This window comes from Diabrotica undecimpunctata, chromosome 1 (genome assembly GCF_040954645.1).
Source record: "Diabrotica undecimpunctata isolate CICGRU chromosome 1, icDiaUnde3, whole genome shotgun sequence".
NCBI lineage: Eukaryota > Metazoa > Arthropoda > Insecta > Coleoptera > Chrysomelidae > Diabrotica > Diabrotica undecimpunctata.
Window position 1 is genome coordinate 84,918,300 of NC_092803.1, and position 20,173 is coordinate 84,938,472.

The window sequence follows — 20,173 nt, forward strand, 5'->3', positions numbered from 1 at the left end:
CTGTTATGATGGAACCTTGGAACCATGACGACGAGGTTGGCCGAGGAATCATTATTGGAAAGCAATTGGTGACTTCGGCTAAAGAAATACCTGTGAGACTTATCAATGTCAATGACTACCCAGTGACCATCAAAAAAGAGACAAAAGTAGAAACTTGTGTACCTGTGACATCCATAATCCGTCAGACGACAACATCCGATAATTCCAACGACAAATTCAACCAAATGGTTGCAGTCGCTGGACAGTCTCTAAATCAGATGGAGAAAAGGAAATTAAGGGAATTTCTTCGGCGGTATCGTGATATTTTCGTACCGAAAGAAAAAAAGACGGGAAAAACTACCGTTGTTAATCATAAGATTGATACTGGTAATGCTAAGCCAATTCGTCAAAAGGCGAAACGATTGTTCAGGAAATGAAAAAAGACGGGGTGATAGAACCTTCTACGAGCCCATGGGTCTCTCCGGTGGTCCTGGTTAAGAAGAAAGACGGAACCACGAGGTTCTGTGTGGATTACCGTTTGCTGAACAACGTTACCAAAAAAGATAGTTATCCTCTGCCTCGGATCGACGACACATTGGACATATTGGCTGGAAGTAAATTGTTTTCTACTTTGGATTTGAAGTCTGGATACTGGTAGGTAGAAATGGACCCAGTAGATAAAGAAAAGACAGCCTTCATTACAGGATCTGGATTGTGGCAATTGAACGTTATGTCATTTGGACTCTGTAATGCTCCTACGACATTTAAAAGGCTTATGGAAAATGAGAAAAGAGGGGTTATCTTGGAAAACATGCCTGGTTTATCTAGATGACATAATCGTCTTGGGGGAGACATTTGAAGATCATCTAAAGAATTTAGAAAATTTTAATCGACTTAAAGCTGCCCAATTAATGTTAAACCCCAAGAAATGCCAGCTATTTCAAGGTAAAGTCAATTATCTGGGTCATATAGTCAGTAAAGAAGGAGTGGCCGTGGATAAGAGAAAAATCGATTCCATTAAGGAATGGCCAGAACCAACTGACAAACATCAAGTGAGAAGTTTTCCTGGACTATGTACTTACTACCGGAGGTTTGCAGATATCGCTAAGCCATTAACGCGACATACAGAGGAAGCAAGAGATTATCGCTGGGATACAGACTGCCAAAATGCCTTTGAGACCTTGAAAAAAGCATTTAATCACAGCACCAATTTTAGGGTACTCACTGCCAGAAGGAGAGTTCAGCTTAGATACAGATGCAAGTAATGTGAAAATTGGAGGAGTGCTATCTTAGATTCAAGGAGGACAGGAACGAGTCCTTGTATATTTTAGTAAAGTTCTTTCGAAACATGAGCGGAATTATTGCGTCACGAGAAAAGAACTTCTAGCAGTAGTGAAATCAGTAGAGCACTTCTATCAATGCCTCTATGAAAGAAAGTTTTTAATCCGAACCGACCATGCCGCCCTTAAGTGGTTAATGCAGTTTAAGAATCCAGAGGGTCAGATAGCCAGATGGATCTAACGACTCCAAGAATACGATTTCAAGATTGAGCACCGGGCCGGAGTTAGCCACAGAAACGCTGATTCTCTTTCCAGAAGGCCATGCCCAGCAGACTGTTCCTACTGCAACAAAACGGAATCCAAGGAAGCAGCAGTGCTAAGAACAACGATGGTCAACGACGACTGGACGCCTACTAAGATAAGGGAAGAACAAGAAAAAGATCCAGTTGTACAAAAAATTCGAAAATGGAAAGAGGAAAACCGTCAACCACCTTGGCAAGAAATATCAAACCTATGTTCAGTAGTTAAGACGTATTGGGCCCAGTGGGACTTATTTATCATGGACGATAGCTTGCTCAAATGAGTACTGGAAAATGATGACGGATCATAGATGAGAAAACAGTTGGTGATCCCGAAGAGCATAATAGCCGAAGTACTTCGTCAGTTACACGACAGTCCATCAGGAGGGCATTTCGGTGTAAAAAAAAACCCTTCAGCGAATTCGGGGACGGTTTTATTGGATGAACAGTTCCGACGACGTAAAAGACTGGTGTAAGAAATATACTATTTGTGCCACGAGTAACGGGCCTTACCGAAAAAGGAGAGCTCCTATGAGACAATATAATGTTGGAAGCCCGTTTGAAAGAATAGCTTTGGATATTGGTATGTTGGTATGAATGTTGGTAGTAATTACTTCACTAAGTGGGTCGAGATTTACGCACTTCCAGACCAGAAGGCAGCCACCATTGTAGATCAGTTGATCAAAGAATATATCAGCCGATTTGGAGTGCCTTTGGAGATCCATAGTGACCAAGGAAGGAACTTCGAAAGCGATCTATTTCAAGGAATATTGGATAAACTGGGCATGAAGAAAACAAGAACTATAGCATATCATCCGCAATCGGATGGTATGGTAAAACGGATGAATAGGACAGTTGGCAAGTATTTGACAAAGATGTTGTCCGATCATCAGCGAGACTGGGACCAATATCTTCCGTTCTTCACAATGGCCTACACATCTGCTGTTAACGAATCACCAGGCCAGATACCAGCCAGAGTCCTATTCGAAGGTGAGATGCGACTACCTTCTGATCTAGAGTTTGGGTGTCGACATGGAGAAGATGTAGCAGGTGAACAATATGTGATCAAATTACGAAGAAGAATGGACGATGTACACGAGTTGGTCCGTTCCCATCTTCAGATCGCTAGAGAACCGAATGAAGACACGGTACGATACGCAAGCCGAAAAAGGGTGCTTTAAGAAGAACGACAAAGTCTGGCTCTATAATCCCAAGAAGCGAAAAGGTTGTTCTCCCAAGTTGCAGCAGTTTTGGGAAGGTACATACCTCATTATAGAGAAGATCAACGATGTCATCTACTGAATAAGCAAGATTCCGAGGGGAAAGCCCATGAGAGTACACCATAACCGGCTGGCGTCTTTCGAAGGTGACCACGACGTAGATGAAGAAGTGGAAGTAAACCAAGTCCAGGATGTGTCTCCTGGTCCTAGGTCCAAGTCATGGTGTTACCACTAAAGAAAAGCAAGATCTACTCGCGCTTTCCGATGACTACTTACTGGCCCTTACCATCCGGGCCAGTATCAAAGACGCACCAGGGTTGGCATCCGTCTTTCGAAGGAAGTTCAGTCGAGTTGCAGAACTTCAATGCCAAGTGCCAGCTCCCGGGAAAGCCTTGAAACTTCAAGATGCATCACGTTACCTTTTTTACCTGGTAACAAAAGACACTGCCCGTGACCAACCTACCTACCGAGATGTATGGGAAGCCTTACTTCAATTGAGAGAGCACGTACTAGAGTCCGACGTTAGCCATGCCAAAGTTAGAGTGCCGCCAATTAGATTGGAGGGTTATCTGAAGTATAGTGGAGGAGATCTTTAAAGACACCGAAGTCCAGGTGTTAGTCTGTTGCAATCCGCATAGTTACTGGTGCGGAGAGAAAACCGTCCCTTGTCATTTTTATACAACTGGATGTTGTAAAACAGGGTCCAGTTGCCGATACCAGCATACCGTATCAGTTTTAGTCCCGACAAGGTTGCAGAAAGAAGCATATTTTAAGAGGGGAGCAATGTTACGATAAATGTAAGTCATACCGGTTCTCCGCCTATACCTGCTATTGAAAGTTTCGAGATGGGGTTCGAATAATACCGGTGGCGTTCCGACCGAAGGTCTAAGAAGCGGGCACAAATTTCTAGATTAACAACTCAGGTATAAAACGGACGATTGGAGATTTAAAAGGACAGTCGAAAACAAGTGTCGATTAATAAATTGTTCGCGCGGCTATTTAAATTGTAACCGGTGTGAATGTTTTAAATAAATTATATAAATGTAAATGAATTAATATTTAAGTGCTTTATATGTAGATTAAATAATTAATATATGTAAATAAACTCATAAAGTGTTGTAAAGTGTAGAACATTTTTATAATAAATAAAGTCAATAAATTAAATTTATAAATACAGTTCAATATGGGTATAATACAGATATAAGGGCTTGCGGCTCTGTGATACTCCTCCATACATTCCTACCGGAAAGGCGTGGTGCCTAAATACCGGTGTTTATATATATATTTTGAATATATTGAATTTTTTTGGACTTTTTTCAACTTCAGTTAACGCACAGAAAAAACAAACAGCGAGACCGCCAGACAAGGCCCCGCCCACTCGCACACAGGCAGGACCAATCACAAGAGCCCACGCGCCGCCGAGAGAGTATTTAAACGAGCGCCGAAATGCCCAGTCGACCAGTACTAATCGAGTAACGACGAGAAGTAGATCCACCAGGCTTGAGAATGGCAAGTGAGACCTTGCCGAAACGTCGCCAAAACAATGGTTTTCAAGAAAACCAGCATTTTACAACGCGGAGTCAAACCCGGAAAAATAGTAACAGCACATAAAGCTCCCGCGGAGTCAAACCCGGAAAAATAGTGACAGCACATAAAGCTCCCGCGGAGTCAAACCCGGAAAAATAGTGACAGCACATATAGCTTCCGCGGAAACCTCAAAACAAACATATAATATATATATATATATATATATATATATATATATATATATATATATATATATATATATATATATATATATATATATATATATATATATATATATATATATATATATATATATATATGTATATATATATATATGTATATATATATATATATATGTATATATATATATATATATGTATATATATATATATATATATATATATATATATATATACAGTACCCGCCACGCTAGTAGACACACGGGCACATTGAGCTGATACAATCCTGGGCCGAAACACTTGTTGCACTGTTTATGCTGAAAAGGGGATAGGTGAGAAAAGTAAACAGTGAGATTAGCAAAACTTGTTTAGTTAGTTTAATTCAGTTCAATGCAGGTCGAGTATTTGTAAAAAAAATGAGTGCTATGGATATGTTTTGTTTTGATATTATTTTACTCCTAAAACCTATCAGAAAAACAATTCTAATTTAATATAATTATTGTAACTTTACAAAAGGCGTCAAATATTAATGATACTTCAAAAGTTTGTATTTTAAAATATGTGTACTTTATACTATTTTAATAAAAAAAACATATTTTCGAGGTGCTTTATTTTGTACTAAATTACAAGTAATTAATTAAAAAAATATGAAAATGAGCTTTCTGAGAAGTTTATTTTTTGAAATAAAAACAACGAAATTCTTCCAAACTAAAAATATAATTTAAGAAATATAAAATAATACATAAATATAAATAAATAATACAAACAAAATATTTACAAAACATGCTCAAAAAGTCCACCCTCCTAGGCAAGGCAGTAACCCAAACGGTCATAAAAACTTGACCGTACATTAGCAAGCGTGTTAGGGCTAATATTTTGGAACGCACGTTCAATTTTTAATTAAGTTCTTCAAAATTAGTAGCTCTGTCATGACCATAAATGGATGATTTGACGTGTCCCCATAAGAAAACATCATTGGGTGACAGTTCCGATGATCTCGCTGACCACAAAATAGTTCCTTGTCTTCCGCATATTAGACGATTTGGGAAGATAATATCTAAGTATTGCCGCACTAAAGCATTGTTACGTGCAGGGCACTCGTCATCTGTCATCTGTCAAATCTGTCGCCAGCGATTCTACGAATTTCCGGACCAATTTGCTGCTGTAGTAGGTCCAAGTACTTTGCTCCAGTTAGATTTCTGTCTATAAAGAATGGTCCAATCATATTATCTCCCAAAGTTCCACCCCATACGTTTAACTTTCGGGGATACTGTGTTCGCACTTCGAATAAACGATGTAGATTTTCCCGAGACCAATAACGTACGCGGGATGAATTATGACGATTTAGTTCTGGAAATGACGATTCATTCGTAAACAATATTGTTGAGAAAATTATCGTCATGGTTAACCTTTTCCATTACCGTTTCACAAAACTCCAAGCGTCGGATATTGTCCTCAGGAAATATTTCATGACTTTTTTTGATTTTATATGATCGATAACAATTTTTCTTCAAAACTCTTACAACTGTAGTAGCACTTGTGCCTACTACTTCAGCAACTTCATTGCAGGACATTGTAGGATTTTCATTGACACACGCACAAATCATCACTTGTTTCTGTTTCTTATTTTCATCAAAAACAGGATCACCCTTGTGACTGCGAGGGTTGACGCATCCCTGCCTTTCAAAATTATTTACTTCACGCGATACTGTTTTTAATGCAGGAGTTGGACGGTCTTCAAATGCACCGGCAAATAACTCCTGAATTTGTCGAAGCGTATTACCTTGGTAATACCATTTGACAATTTGAATTTTTTCCGCAGCTGAATATTCCATAATTAAAAATGTCTTTTTTTAAATGGAAAAACAATTCTGAATAGTTTCGCTACCCACTTGATTCTCCGCAGAAATCAGTCATAAATGAAATGTCATGCGCCGCTATCTGTGATCGACGACGGCTGAAGTCACGTGAGAGCGGGCCGGATTAGCCCAGTGGATCAAATAAGCCAAGCAATTGGGTAACCGTGTGTCTAGTCGCGTGGCGCTTACTATATATATATATATATATATATATATATATATATATATATATATATATATATATATATATATATATATATATAGAAATGTTTCTTCAACGTCGATATTCCCAAAAAAAATCTTTATTTCGAAAATAAGTTACAATTTTTGAGAAATTCTACAAACTACTACATTTAATGATTTAAACTTGACTATTGAAACATAATAATTACAATAATAATAAAAATATTGATTTCTTCCTATTTATAACGTCGGATATCGGAATCTGCTGATTCTTAATAGTAAGGGAGCTTATGGCTACATTTCTCCTCCCTCCATTGGTTGGGACTTCGTCCTCGAAGTTTTGGTTACTTCGGCTATCAGCTCGTCTAGTATCTGGATCTGGGCAGGATGCAATTTTTCTCCAAATAGGATTTTGGAAATTCGTTTTCTTTTCCTAATTAGGAAGATTATTAGGAAAGCTAAAATAGTTAAAAATATTATAACAGAAGTGGTGCTCAGTCCTATGGATAATCGGGGTAGTACTTCTATGGTATCTATTGGTTGAATTTGGCCATGTGTCTCTGGGATTGTTAATTTTTCAATTTTCATCTCATGGTTTGGTATTAATTTTATTGGAACAATTTTTGGAATGGAAATGTCTTGAGACGTCTTTTTATTAAATTGGATACCTTCAATCATTATTGGTACATCTGTCGTCAAGAGGCTGGTCGAATTAATTTCTATCTGCTGGATTCTCATTGGGTGAACTATTCCTAGCAATATGACTTTGCTGGTTTCTTGGAAAAAGTTCTCTGTGATTAATGTTTTTGTGCAATTATCTACATTGGGTATGTTACATTTGGATTGTACATAGTTGGAACAAACTATGTTATCGCCTTGTCCTATACAAGTGTTGAACCATTTATTATTTGTATAGTAGCTTGCAGGTGGCAGAATCATAACATGACCTTTGTTTGGAATGGGATAGATTTTATAGGTAGTGTAAGGAATTTCATGGAGTATAGGGATTTTAATTATTATGAGCATTGTATTTGAAGTTACACAAACTAAAGTTTTTGTTGACTCTATAAGTTCGTAAGGGTGTTCATTACTATTGGGAATTGAATTTCTGGGATAAATTTTGAGAAGGTTCTCTTTAAGGTCTATTATTTCCTTTAAAGTGAATAATTCTATATTAGAGATATTAAGTTCAGATAAAGTAATGGTTCTTATAAGTTTCATTAGAAATTCGTTTATATTTTGGAGATTTATTATCTCATTGTGTAGAATGATATAGCTGTCAAAATCAGCTGATAATTTGTTGAGTGCAGATATGAGAATTGAATTATCAGAATTCAGTTTTTCTAAAAGTTTATCGAATCTCGTGTTAACAGAGTTTCCATAAGATATTTGGTTATTAAATTTTTTTATGATTTCGTTTTGTTTATTTTCTAAAGAGATTATGTGTGATTTTAACAAGTCTAAGTCAGAGTCGTCTGGATTTCCAGTCACGTATTTGATGGCTGTACCTAGAAAATTAAAAAGTCCGCGTTTCTGTTTTCGCGTAATCTTGTGTAGATCGTCTTTTGTTTGTTCTTGTATGTGGGTGTATTGGGAGTACAGTAGCGAGAGAGGTGCATTTTTAAAGTGATCTTTGAAATAGCTTGTTGGACTAGTGTCAATACTGTCGGATAATTTGTCTAGTGGAATGTGAAGAAAATGTCTGTGATAGTGGGAGATTTCTCTTGATTTGCCTATCTCTTCAGCATAGTAACCATTATTCGGAATCTCCTGAATATTGAGTGGATGGACCAGGGCGAGGATTGTCCTGTGAAAAATTTGGGTCTTGAGTAGGTTTATCTACATGTTTTCGTATTCGTTTTACATATTTAAGGGGAGTGCTTGTTAAATTTTGTTTATCTGTTTTACCGATTATTTTTGTTTTGTCTTGCGTTTCTGGATGAATAGTGGAGAAAGGGGCTTGTAATTTGGACTTATGTTTTTTCTTAGAAACATATAGGGATTTTGTAAGGTCTATTTCCGGAATATCTTCGGCATTTTCGTTTTGTCTATCTAAAAGTTGTTGTCTTTTTTGTTTTTGTTTATTATATAGTTCTGCAATAAAGGGTTGGAGTTCTTCTTTATGTCTTTGATTATATGTTTCGTATATCGGAAGATCAAAGTCGAAATGTATTTCTTCTGCATAGGGTCCGTACAGAATTGAGAACGGGGAATAATCTGTGGAACTGTGGATTGATTGGTTGTAAATAAGAATGGCGTGTGATAGAATGTCATCTAACGAATCATTTGGATTTTGGGCTTGTAAGGTCCTAAGTTTTTCAATAAGAGTTGAATGAAAGCGCTCTACAGGAGAGTTTGAGGAAGAATTGTTTACTGTTGTAAAATGTATTTCGATTTTGTGGATATTTAGGAATTCTTTAATGACTGCGGAATTAAATTCGGTGCCGCTGTCGCATACAATCTTTTTTGGATAATTGTGGTGCGAAAAGTAGTGTCTTAATTTATTTAGTATGGAAATGGAAGTTTTGTCGGTGAGCTTATAGCATTGACCGTATTTGGAAAAAGAATCTATTATTGTGAGATACAGGTTTTTATTGCAGTGGAATAGATCGATATGTAATATATCAAAAGGTTTTTGACCTAACAACGGTCCTAATTGGGGAAGTTTATAAGGGCGTCGTTCGTATTTATTTTTTAGGCAAATTTCGCATTTATTGATAAAATTAGAAATAGTTGTCTGCATTGAGGGCCAATAAAATTTTTGTTTTAAATGTTTGTAGGTTTCAATTATTCCGTTGTGATTTTCTACGTGATATTTCTTTATGCATTCTATTTGTTGGTTTTCTTCTTCTATGTCCTGAAGTAGTATATTGCAAAATATTGCTTTGACTGTGGAATTTATTTTTTCTTTAAAATAGTTACAGATAAAAGGTCTAAATTCGTGAGGGATTGTTATTGCAAATTTTTGATTTGGTCTAAGGATATTTTGGAAGGTATTTGCTATTTCTGTTTTCCAATTATTTGTCAAAGTGACAGTGTAACGGTGTTTGTTAAAAATTCTTTTGTATTTAATTTCAAAATTATTTGACTCTGGTTTAAAAAGAATTTGGTTTGAGGATAAATTAATTGGTTCAGGTGAAATCTCTATTCCAGTGATAGGGTTCTCAGCTGATGTATGTTGTGTGTTAATACTGTTTTGTAAGTTGTCAAAATCGGCAAGGAAATCGTCTATGTCGAAATTGTCGGGTGGTTCAGCACATTCTGAATTCGGGGGTTCAGCACATTCTGAACTCGAGCTTAGGGCATTTATTTGGACTCGGCTAAGAGCATCGGCAACTTGATTCTCTTTGCCTTTTTTATATTTAACTTCAAAATCATATTCTTCTAGTTTAAGTCTCCATCGGGCTAATCTAGAAGTGGGGTCTTTAATTTTGTAGATCAATACGAGAGGATTGTGATCTGTTTCTACAGTGAATTTTTGGTTGTATAAATACATACGGAAGTGTTTACAAGAATCTAGTATGGCTAAAAGTTCTTTTTCAATAGTGGAGTAGTTTCGTTCTGCGGAATTTAAAGTTCGAGAATAGTAGGCAATAGGGTGATTATTTTGAGATAATACTGATCCTATAGCTATATTAGAGGCGTCTGTAGTCAGTACAAAAGGCTTTTCGAAGTCTGGATATTGTAAGACTGGAGAATTAGTTAACAATTGTTTGCATTTTGCAAAACATTCTAAATAATTTGGATTTGTGGGGTCGATAGTTGCTCCTTTTCGAGTACATCTCGAAAATGGGCACGTTATTTTTGCAAAGTTGGGTATGAATCTTCGGTAGTAACCGATTAAACCAAGAAATGATTTAATTTCTTTTACTGTTTTTGGTAGAGGATATTTTTGTATAGCTTCGATTTTTGCTGGGTTAGGTTTGATTCCTTCGGTTGTCACTACGTGACCTAAGAAAGAAACTTCTTTCGTGAGAAACTCGGATTTGTCTAACTGAATTTTTAAATTATTTTTCCTAAAAGTGTCAAAAATAGTCGCAATATGAACTAAGTGTTCTTGCAGTGACTTGGAAAAAATAATGACGTCGTCCATGTAGACGAAGCAAAACTTATGAATAAAGGGCCTAAGAATATTGTCCATTAACCTTTCGAATGTTGCTGGGCTATTCTTTAAACCAAAGGGCATACGTAAAAATTCAAAGTGACCATGCGGAACTGAAAAGGCTGTTTTCCGAATAGAATCCGGATGAACTTCAATCTGATGGTAACCTTGAGCTAAATCTAATGTTGTGAAATAACTGGCTTTTCCTAAGTTATCCAGTATCTCATCTATCTGAGGAAGTGGGTAGCGATCACTTTCAGTATGATCATTGAGCTTCCTGTAATCAATTACTAATCTAAATTTTTTCTGACCTGAGGCATCAGCTTTTTTTGGTACTATCCAAATTGGAGCTGAGTACGGTGAAATTGACGGTCGAATTATCTTATTATCTAATAAATTATTTATTTGTTTTTTCATTTCTTCCTGCATTGCTTTGGGATGCCGAAATCCCTTTACATAAATTGGGTTTTCATCCTTCGTTTTAATTTCGTGTCTAACAGCTGACGTGAAAGTTAAATTTTTGTTTTCGTCGTAAAATACGTCTTTAAATTTTTTGCAAAGACTTATAATTTTATATTTTTCTTCGTTATTTAAGTGCGAAGTACGGATTTTATTTTCATTAAAATGCGTCGTTGGAATTTTTACTATATTATAATTACAAAAGTTCTCAACTTCAATTCTCTTATTAAATTTCATAGGCATAGGTAAGTCGAAAGTGTCTAGAAAGCCGTTTTTTGCAACGTGAATAGAATGGGGAATTTTGATACCTTGAAAGTGTCTTTCGCGCAATAAAACTTCGCCATTATGAACGCTTACTGGAATTTTTTGGTATAATGTTTCAAATGGAATGCTAACGTGAGGATTCTCAAAGGTTAAAGTATGAGTTGCGTAGCTAATTGTGGCGTGGAATCTTTTCAGATCGTAAGTTCCAAGGAGGATATCAAAGTGTTGACTAAAGTCGGCAATTTTTACGTCGAATGTTTGTGGAATTCCATATTCTAGGAATAGTGGCGTCTTAATATTTAAGTCGTGCTTGGAAGTAATTTTCATTGACGTTAGCGAAAAAGGTTTTCGATAAATATGATTTTTATCAAATAGTTTGAGAGCTCGCGGATTTAAAATTGAATGGGAACCGCCGGTATCGATTAAAACGCATAGATGTGTTTTGGGTGTAATGAAGCAGGGTAACCCAGGGGAACTTTCAATATTATGTAGGTTTATACAGGGGGTGGATGATCGTGTAACGGGATGGCTTGAAAATCCTGATGATTTTCATCATGCAAATCGGGCTCTTGTTCGGATTCGTAATTTTCGAAATCATTTTCGAAATATTGGGTATCATTTGAGTCTATGTGAAAATTGTGGCTTCTATTAGTTGTAATTGTCATGGGCTGATGGTTTCTGGTTGTGGTAGTTTGAACACCGCTCATTGGAGTAGCTAAATTTGGTTGGGGTCGAGGAGCTTTATATTTATTTAATCTTTGTTGGTTGTTTTTCGGAACATTGTTTCGTTGGAAGGATTGATTTTGTTCGTGAGAACTGAAATTTTGTCTCTGAGGAAAATTATAGTTCTGTTGTGGAGTGAAGTTAAAATTGGGCTCTGTGTTGTGAGTTGAAGGTCTCACATAATTTGAATGCGTGGGTTGGAAGTTTGAGTATGTGGGTTGAAAGTTTGTGGATCTTTGATTATTCGAAGATTGATAGGGTTTATTTTTGAGTGGGGCCTTTTTGTTTTGTTGGCTCTTTAGGAAGTTCATGTATTGTTGTTGATTTTTGTGGTTATCGTAGGCAATACACTTTTGAAGGGCTTCTTCTAGGGAATTTAATTCAAAATGCGATAAGTATTCGCAATAAGGCTCGTTGATTCCGGTACAGAAAGTTTTGAGGGCAATGTTTTTGAAGTATGGAGTTTTAAAAGTTACTGTCGCGGGATTATCGTTTAGGGTGATGTGTTGGAGTTAATCGTTCAGATTTGTAGTTATTCTCTGATGATAATTGTCGTAGGATTCACTATGTTTTTGGACGGTGGTGGATAGTTGTGTTACTAATATGTCTTCGGAACGTCTGTCTCCGTATTTAGTTAATAACGCTGGACGAATTTGTGTCCAATTGGTTTTATTAGAATAGTTTAAGAAATTTCTAGGTTCTCCTTTAATTCGAGATACGATATGGGAATTTAAGATAAATTCTTGGGACGGATTTAAATCTTGGGTGCCTAAGAAAACTATTAAATTATCTACTGCTTTGATCAAGGTGGAGAGGTTGTCTCCAGAAGAGAATTCGGGCAGAGTTGAGCAAAGGCTAGCAATATCGCTATTGGTCATCGGCACTTTGGAACGTAATTTAGATGCAGGCTTAGATTTAGAGGTTTGTAGATTTTTTTTTATTTTTAAATTTAAATTGTCGAATAGTAAACTTAAATTTTCGATACTATTTTGGGAAATATCATTCAATGTACTCATAAAATATATGCAAAAATATAAATGCAAGTATATATAAAAATTCGTTGAAGTAAAATGTTATAAATAATATAAATTCAATAAACAATAAATAATAAATTCAATGTAAATGTTTAAGAATTCAATTAAAATAATAAATGCTCATAAACAATGGTAAAGAAAGGAAAAACTTACGCAAGGATGATCGTGTTTGATTTCCAATACATTTTTCTCTTTTACCAGGTTCTTCAGGATTTCATTAAACTAATGTAGACCAGGAAACGACTATGTTTCTGTATGAAATATCCTGTGGTTCGCAGCGCCAGAAATGTTTCTTCAACGTCGATATTCCCAAAAAAAAATCTTTATTTCGAAAATAAGTTACAATTTTTGAGAAATTCTACAAACTACTACATTTAATGATTTAAACTTGACTATTGAAACATAATAATTACAATAATAATAAAAATATTGATTTCTTCCTATTTATAACGTCGGATATCGGAATCTGCTGATTCTTAATAGTAAGGGAGCTTATGGCTACATTTCTATATATATATATATATATATATATATATATATATATATATATATATATATACAGTGTGACCCATTTAGATTGTTGGAAACACCTCTATAAAATTTGAAGTTGTTAACCGATTTTAACCAATTTTTTTTTTAATGTCATGTAATAAAAGGTCTATTGCGGGACAAAATATGAAATATTTAATTAAATTTTCAGGGCAGTCTACGATACTTCTTCTTCGTCGAAAATGGAGAATTTGTATTAGCGATTTTTTTATTAAAAAAATTTCTACGCCACTGGATTTACAGTGGCTTCAAATAGCTATGACAAAAATTTTATTAAAATATATTTATTAATAACGAAGTTATGACAACTTAAAATTTTAAAACTCACTAAGCTACGAGTCAAAAAAGAACACCCTGTATCAATAGATAACCATAAAACTAATTATTTTTCAAATAATTTTAATAATAAACCACTACTAGACAAAAAAATGTTTAAAATAGCATAAAAATTTAATGCAAGTAATGCACTTACATTATTATTAACTTTACATGCTACAACTTAAATCTCAGTTGCCATGACAACGATATTACTGTTGAAATTATTTGTGTCATACAAATTTCAGTGCTAAACTCGGTTCGCTATTCCCAGTCCGAACTGTCTAGTGAATTTAGTAATTATTTTTTTGCAAAGTTAGTTACTTTTTGACGGACTAAAGGTGGCTGGAAATTACTATACAACCAAGCACACGTACTCATAGCCAATATTAATAGTAAACAAACTAAATAGTAAATAAAATAGAACTTTGCGAATTACCGACAATCAATATTTAATTATCTGCACCATATAATAAATAGTTATGTTAAATTATAACAACTAAAATATATTTTTTAAATATATACTACCCAAAATTTGATGGGTTTTAGTATACACTTCCACTATTTAGAATAATTCTTCTTTTTTTAAAGAAAGAAGTCTGCAATAGTAGGATACTTGAGCTATTAATACTGAGAAGTAGGAATTGTTGTGTTGTAGGTTTCCGACAATGAATCTGTCAAAATATGCCCGAGCTAAGCGAATGAAGTTTAGCATAAATTTATGCATAATATCTGCAACAATATTTACTTCAAATTCTTTTAATAATATTTTGTGTCATGGCTGCAAGATTAAGTTTGAGAGAAAAAATTGAAATTATTCTTTTGGGAGATAACGATAGAAGTGCCAGGGAAGTTTGTACAATATTTAATGACAGACATGTTTATCGTCCTAATATTAGCTGCGGTACGGTAAACAAAATAAATAGAATATTTAATGAATATGGTGCAGTATCAAAACTAATTTTAAAAAATAACCCATTACAAAGAAGAAGAGGAAATTATCAAATCATTTTAGATCATTTCAGAAATAACAATAATGCCAGTTTAATGAATGCCAGTTTATATTTGAATGTGCCTCGAGAGAGTATTCGACGATGTCTTAAGGTAAATAATATTAAACCTTTCAAACCAAAATTCTTACACACATTACAAGGCGACGAAGCAAAACGTTTAGAATATTGTTTATGGGCCCAAGGGGAATATTTAAACAATATAAATTTTCTAAAAACGTGTTGTTTACCGACGAAGCCACTTTCACTACAAATGGAGTAGTATCATCACAGAATTGTCGCTATTGGACAGCAGATAATCCCCATTGGGTAATAAACTGTAAAAGCCAGTATTCTCAAAAAATCAATGTCTGGTGTGGTATAGTGAACGAGCGAGTTATTGGTCCTTTCTTTTTTGAAGAAAACTTGAACTCACAGAACTTTTTAGAATTTTTATACACCGACTTGTGAGATGCTATTCATGAGCTCCCAATTAATGAACGATTAAATTTGTATATTCAGTTGGATGGGTGTTCTATTCATTACGCCAGAACCGTGAAGCAATGGATAAATGAAAATTTTCCGAACCGTTGGATAGGCCGGGGTAGTCCGTTGATAGATTGGCCACCCAGATCTCCAGATCTCACAATTTTAGACTTCTTTCTCTGAGGAGTTATCAAACAAAAAGTTTACCAAACCCGTGCAAGAGACGTAAACGAACCCGTGCAAGAATTCGACAGGCATGTGCAGAAAATACTCCCCAACAACTAAGAAATGTAATAAGAAATATTTATAAACGCTACGCTCCACCATCTAAATGTATCCAATTAGATGGTGGATTGGTAGAGGCAACTAGGATTAAACTAAAATTATGTTTCCATGTTTCTGTTAATACAGAGTGTTTTTTTTTAACGTTAATACAGAGTGTTTTTTTCTTAGTGAGTTTAAAAATTTTAAGTTGTCATAAGTTTGTAATTAATAAATATATCTTAATGAAATTTTTGTCATAGCTATTTGAAGCCACTCTAAATCCAGTGGCGTAGAAATTTTTTTAATAAAAAAATCGCTAATACAAATTTTCCATTTTCGACGAAGAAAAAGTATCGTAGAATGCCCTGAAAATTTAACTAAATATTTCATATTTTGTCCCGCAATAGACCTTTTATTACATGACATTAAAAAAAAATTTGGTTAAAATCGGTTAACAACTTCAAATTTTATAGAGGTGTTTCCAATCTAAATGGGTCACACTGTATATATATATATATATATATAAATATATATATATATTGAGATGATTGGTCTTTAAAGAAAATAATTTATAAATTATATACTAGATAATATTAGATATAAAAAGTATTTGGTTATTTTAATAAGTTATATACTAGAGAATTTTATAAAAATTATTTATGTGAGGGCATTTTTAAGAAATTAGCATATAATAATTGTAAAAAGTTGTATTTTAGTAATTATAATGTGGTAGATATATTTAAGTGAGCCATGTGACTAGGCAACCAACTATACATTTGAGTGACAGACAGATATACATACTCTTTAAAGTGACATAGAAATTCATAATTAGGAATATAAAGTAGGGTTATAATAATGTTAGTTTAAAATGTTTAATTTATATATATTTACTGATTTAAGTGTTTATTCTGATCTGAAAAGCCTAAATGTCAACAAAATTATCAATAGAAAATTAAAGAATTCTCCAGATTACAGAATTTGACCTTTGTTTACGGTCGAACATTCTCGAATAATGGTTATATCTGTGGATCGAACATATACTTTTTCCAGAAAATTCAGACATGTGTTTAATGGAACAAATCGAACAGGATTTCTTGCTAGATGATTCTGGAACATGAAAAAAGATATAAATACCCGGTGATTTGGATTCAAGATGTCCATTCAGTTAGTCAATCAGTTATGAGTTACAGTTACTATGATGGCCAGTTTTTTAGTATGAAAGTTAGTTAGAGTCAGTCAATCAGTTATAATTGTTCAATATAGTGAGTTAAATCAAGATTAAGAAACAGTATAAAGAAAATATTATTGAAGATTAAAAATTATGTTATGTATAAATGATGATTGAATAATGGAAGAAGTATTAATTGAATAATAAAATTAAATAATATATTTGGTGATTGGATATTGGTATATAGAAAAGAAGAATAAATATAAATGCTGTTTGCTGGTTTGCTTGGTGGTTTATAAATGCTGGCGAAGAAAAATATCTTAAATTGGTGGAAGCTGATAATTGGAAAAAGTAATTTCACAAAAACAAGGATAACCGAAGCTGCGAAGAAGACATTGAGTGGTGATTATAATCTATACAGTGGAAAACAGTTCATTTAGGCATTCAGTGACAGAAAGGTACAAAAATTTGTTAATATAATTTAGTTAGTGTCATAACAATTTCAATTTTGAAGATAGTTTGTTTAAATTTTACATTGTCTATAGAATTTAATTAGTTTCATAATAGATATAATAAAGATAATTTAAAAAGTGCTTACAAACTAATTCTTTGAGAACCGCGATAAAAACCCTATATATATTATATTATTAAAAATACTCATTGCTCATAATTCACAAACAATACATCATAACACAATATATATATATATATATATATATATATATATATATATATATATATATATATATATATATATATATATATATATATTCAATAAGCACTTTATTAAACTTTAAATATTACATTTTACATTTAAATTTCATGTTTACATTTTTTTAAAAAGTTTAACATTTTAATAGTTCTTGTGTTCCATGTTCTTATTTTCAACTCTTTATTTTTTTTTTGTTTTGTTGTCTTCGTCTTTTATTTTTGTTTTCTTGTCTATCTTTCCTTATTTCCCTTTTGTTGTACTCGAGTTTATCTGCAGTCATTTCCTGTTTCTTTGCCTCGTCCGTCAGCGAATAATGCATCCTCTTATCCCTTGCTAGTTTTTTTAACCACCTCCGTGATGGTCCTCCAGCTGGTTGGTGTTTCTATTTCATCTCCTTTTTAGACCATCTATTATCAGTTTGTTGACTTTAATTTGGACACGTTTACCTTTCTTTATTTCAATTTTTGCTATTCTTCGTATTTCCTTCTGTATTTGTAATTCCTCTGTCGTTAGATCATTGTTTATAAATATATATTTTTTCTTTTTTCACTTCTTTAAGTTTACTTTTGTTTTCCATAATTTTTGTTTTTTCTTCTTTGTTTGGCAGTCTGACTAAACATGTTTTATCTCCTAGTTTCACAGCTTCTTCTATATTTACGGTAATATTTAGCTCTTTTGTCATAAAATTTCCTATTACTTCTATTAGTATTCTTCTATCTCCAGTTTCTATTGTCATTCCCTGTATTATCACATTATTTTCTTTTCTTATTCTATCCAACTCTATTCAGATCCTTTTTGATTTGTTCATTTTCTTTCCAGATTTCACTATTCTCTTGTTTTAGTTCTGCTAGTTTAGTTTTGAGTTCCCTCATTTCGTATCTGTCTTGTTTTTGTTTCGTTTTCAATTTAAGAATAATTTAAATTCCTATAGTGTCCCCAACGTCTGGAGTTTGTTGTAAAACGTTACAAATAGCGCCATTGTAAGTTCTGTCTTTACATTTTGTTATTATTATTTGTAATAACTGTTAAATAAATATGTAATGTTTCTCTCTAAACCAAGTGTAGAATTATTTCCTTTAAAGAGATTTTAACTCTTTTAATATTTTTTAGAAAAGAAAAGCCTTTCTTTTTATCCAGCAAAAGGATTCTGTTAAACGGAGTCCTTTTCAAATAATTTAGGAACCTTCTTGTGTTTGTTGTCCAGGAAATCCATGTAAGTATTTTTTTGATTCATTTCTTTGTAGTTACCCCTTTCTAGTCCCTCTTTTATTCAGGTACTTACGACCCAGCTCTCCAACCAAACCAAGAGTAGCCATTTGCTGACGTTTCGGTTTATTTGCTTACCCTCTCAGTAGCCCAGTAATTTCTGTTCCAACTGAGTTGGTCTGTGTCGTTTTAACTGACAAGAACCACGTGTTAAAAACCGAGCAGGGAGACATGTAGCCCCTCAAGTATTAAATTTTATCCAATGTCATCGACCTAGAGTCACCATATAATTTAGTTTTGGAAAGATGTAAACCCATATATGGATGTCGTAGCCACAAATTCATTGTTAGCTTTAAGTACATAAGGCACTGAAGATGATCTGATTAGATCGAAAACGTTATGCTACTGTATAAATTTTGACGACACTTAAAAAACTAACTATATGTTTTAACGTATGTAAAAGTTATGTAAAAGTTTTAACTATATGTTTTTATATACCTAAATACAATGGTGAAGTGTTTTAACTTCTGTATGTTTTTTTAAACGATGGTATACAGCCAACTACTGAAATTTTCCCATTAATTTTTATTAATTTAAGTTTTATGTTTCAGGAAATCAGGTGATGAGTGGCTTTAGATGCGAACTGTAAACTTTCCATATTCTAGAAAACAAGCCGTAATTTAAATTTGTTTTTGAAATTTCACTTATTCAACATGAAAGTGTTTAACTATATATACAGGTCATGGAAATCAGTAAATGAAAAAATAGAATCAAGATTTGTTACTAACCAACAAAAGAAAATAACTTTACCGTCTAAACTTAATGATAGGCACCTAAATAGCTTCGTGAGTAAAATATTGACCTTTGTGAAAATTACTGTTACTTTACAAAAATAAATACTTACTCAGTATATATATGTATATGTGTGTCCTTTCCAATGATAATACTTTTTAATTTAATGGGCTTTTGTAATAAAGAAGTAAATACGTCACTTAAGAAAATGGCATATTTTTTTTCTTTGCTTGTTGTATGTCTCGTAGTACATTATTTCCATGCATAAGATGTATACAAGAATATATGTCCTCAACAAGTTGTATTGTTAAATAAATGAGTGCGTTAATACAAATTAGGCACAAAATAGCTTATTGTTAAATTTAAAGTTATTATTTCCTGTAATTTAATAAATATTATGCGTTTTCCCTTATAAGTAATACTGTAAAAAATAGTTTGTTGACCTTATTTACATCCATCAAAGGCCTCCAAAATTAGAATGAAAAATGTCTTATATTTAATTTTGTCCAAGTATACAATCGTATGTTCTACTATCGATATTATACGGGGGGCGAAGATTTAATTGAAGAAAACGAAAGAAATGA

General features: G+C 33.5%; 1 protein-coding gene across 1 annotated transcript in view; it reads right to left on the reverse strand.

The window, feature by feature from the left end:
- Positions 1-19,853, reverse strand: part of LOC140451013 (sodium-independent sulfate anion transporter-like) — a 129,672-nt gene extending 109,819 nt beyond the window's left edge. The window contains exon 1 of the mRNA XM_072544725.1: positions 19,702-19,853. Coding sequence (XP_072400826.1) covers position 19,702 — 1 coding nt within the window. The 5' untranslated portion in view covers positions 19,703-19,853. The remainder of the gene's footprint in view (positions 1-19,701) is intronic.
- Positions 19,854-20,173: the final 320 nt, after the last annotated feature.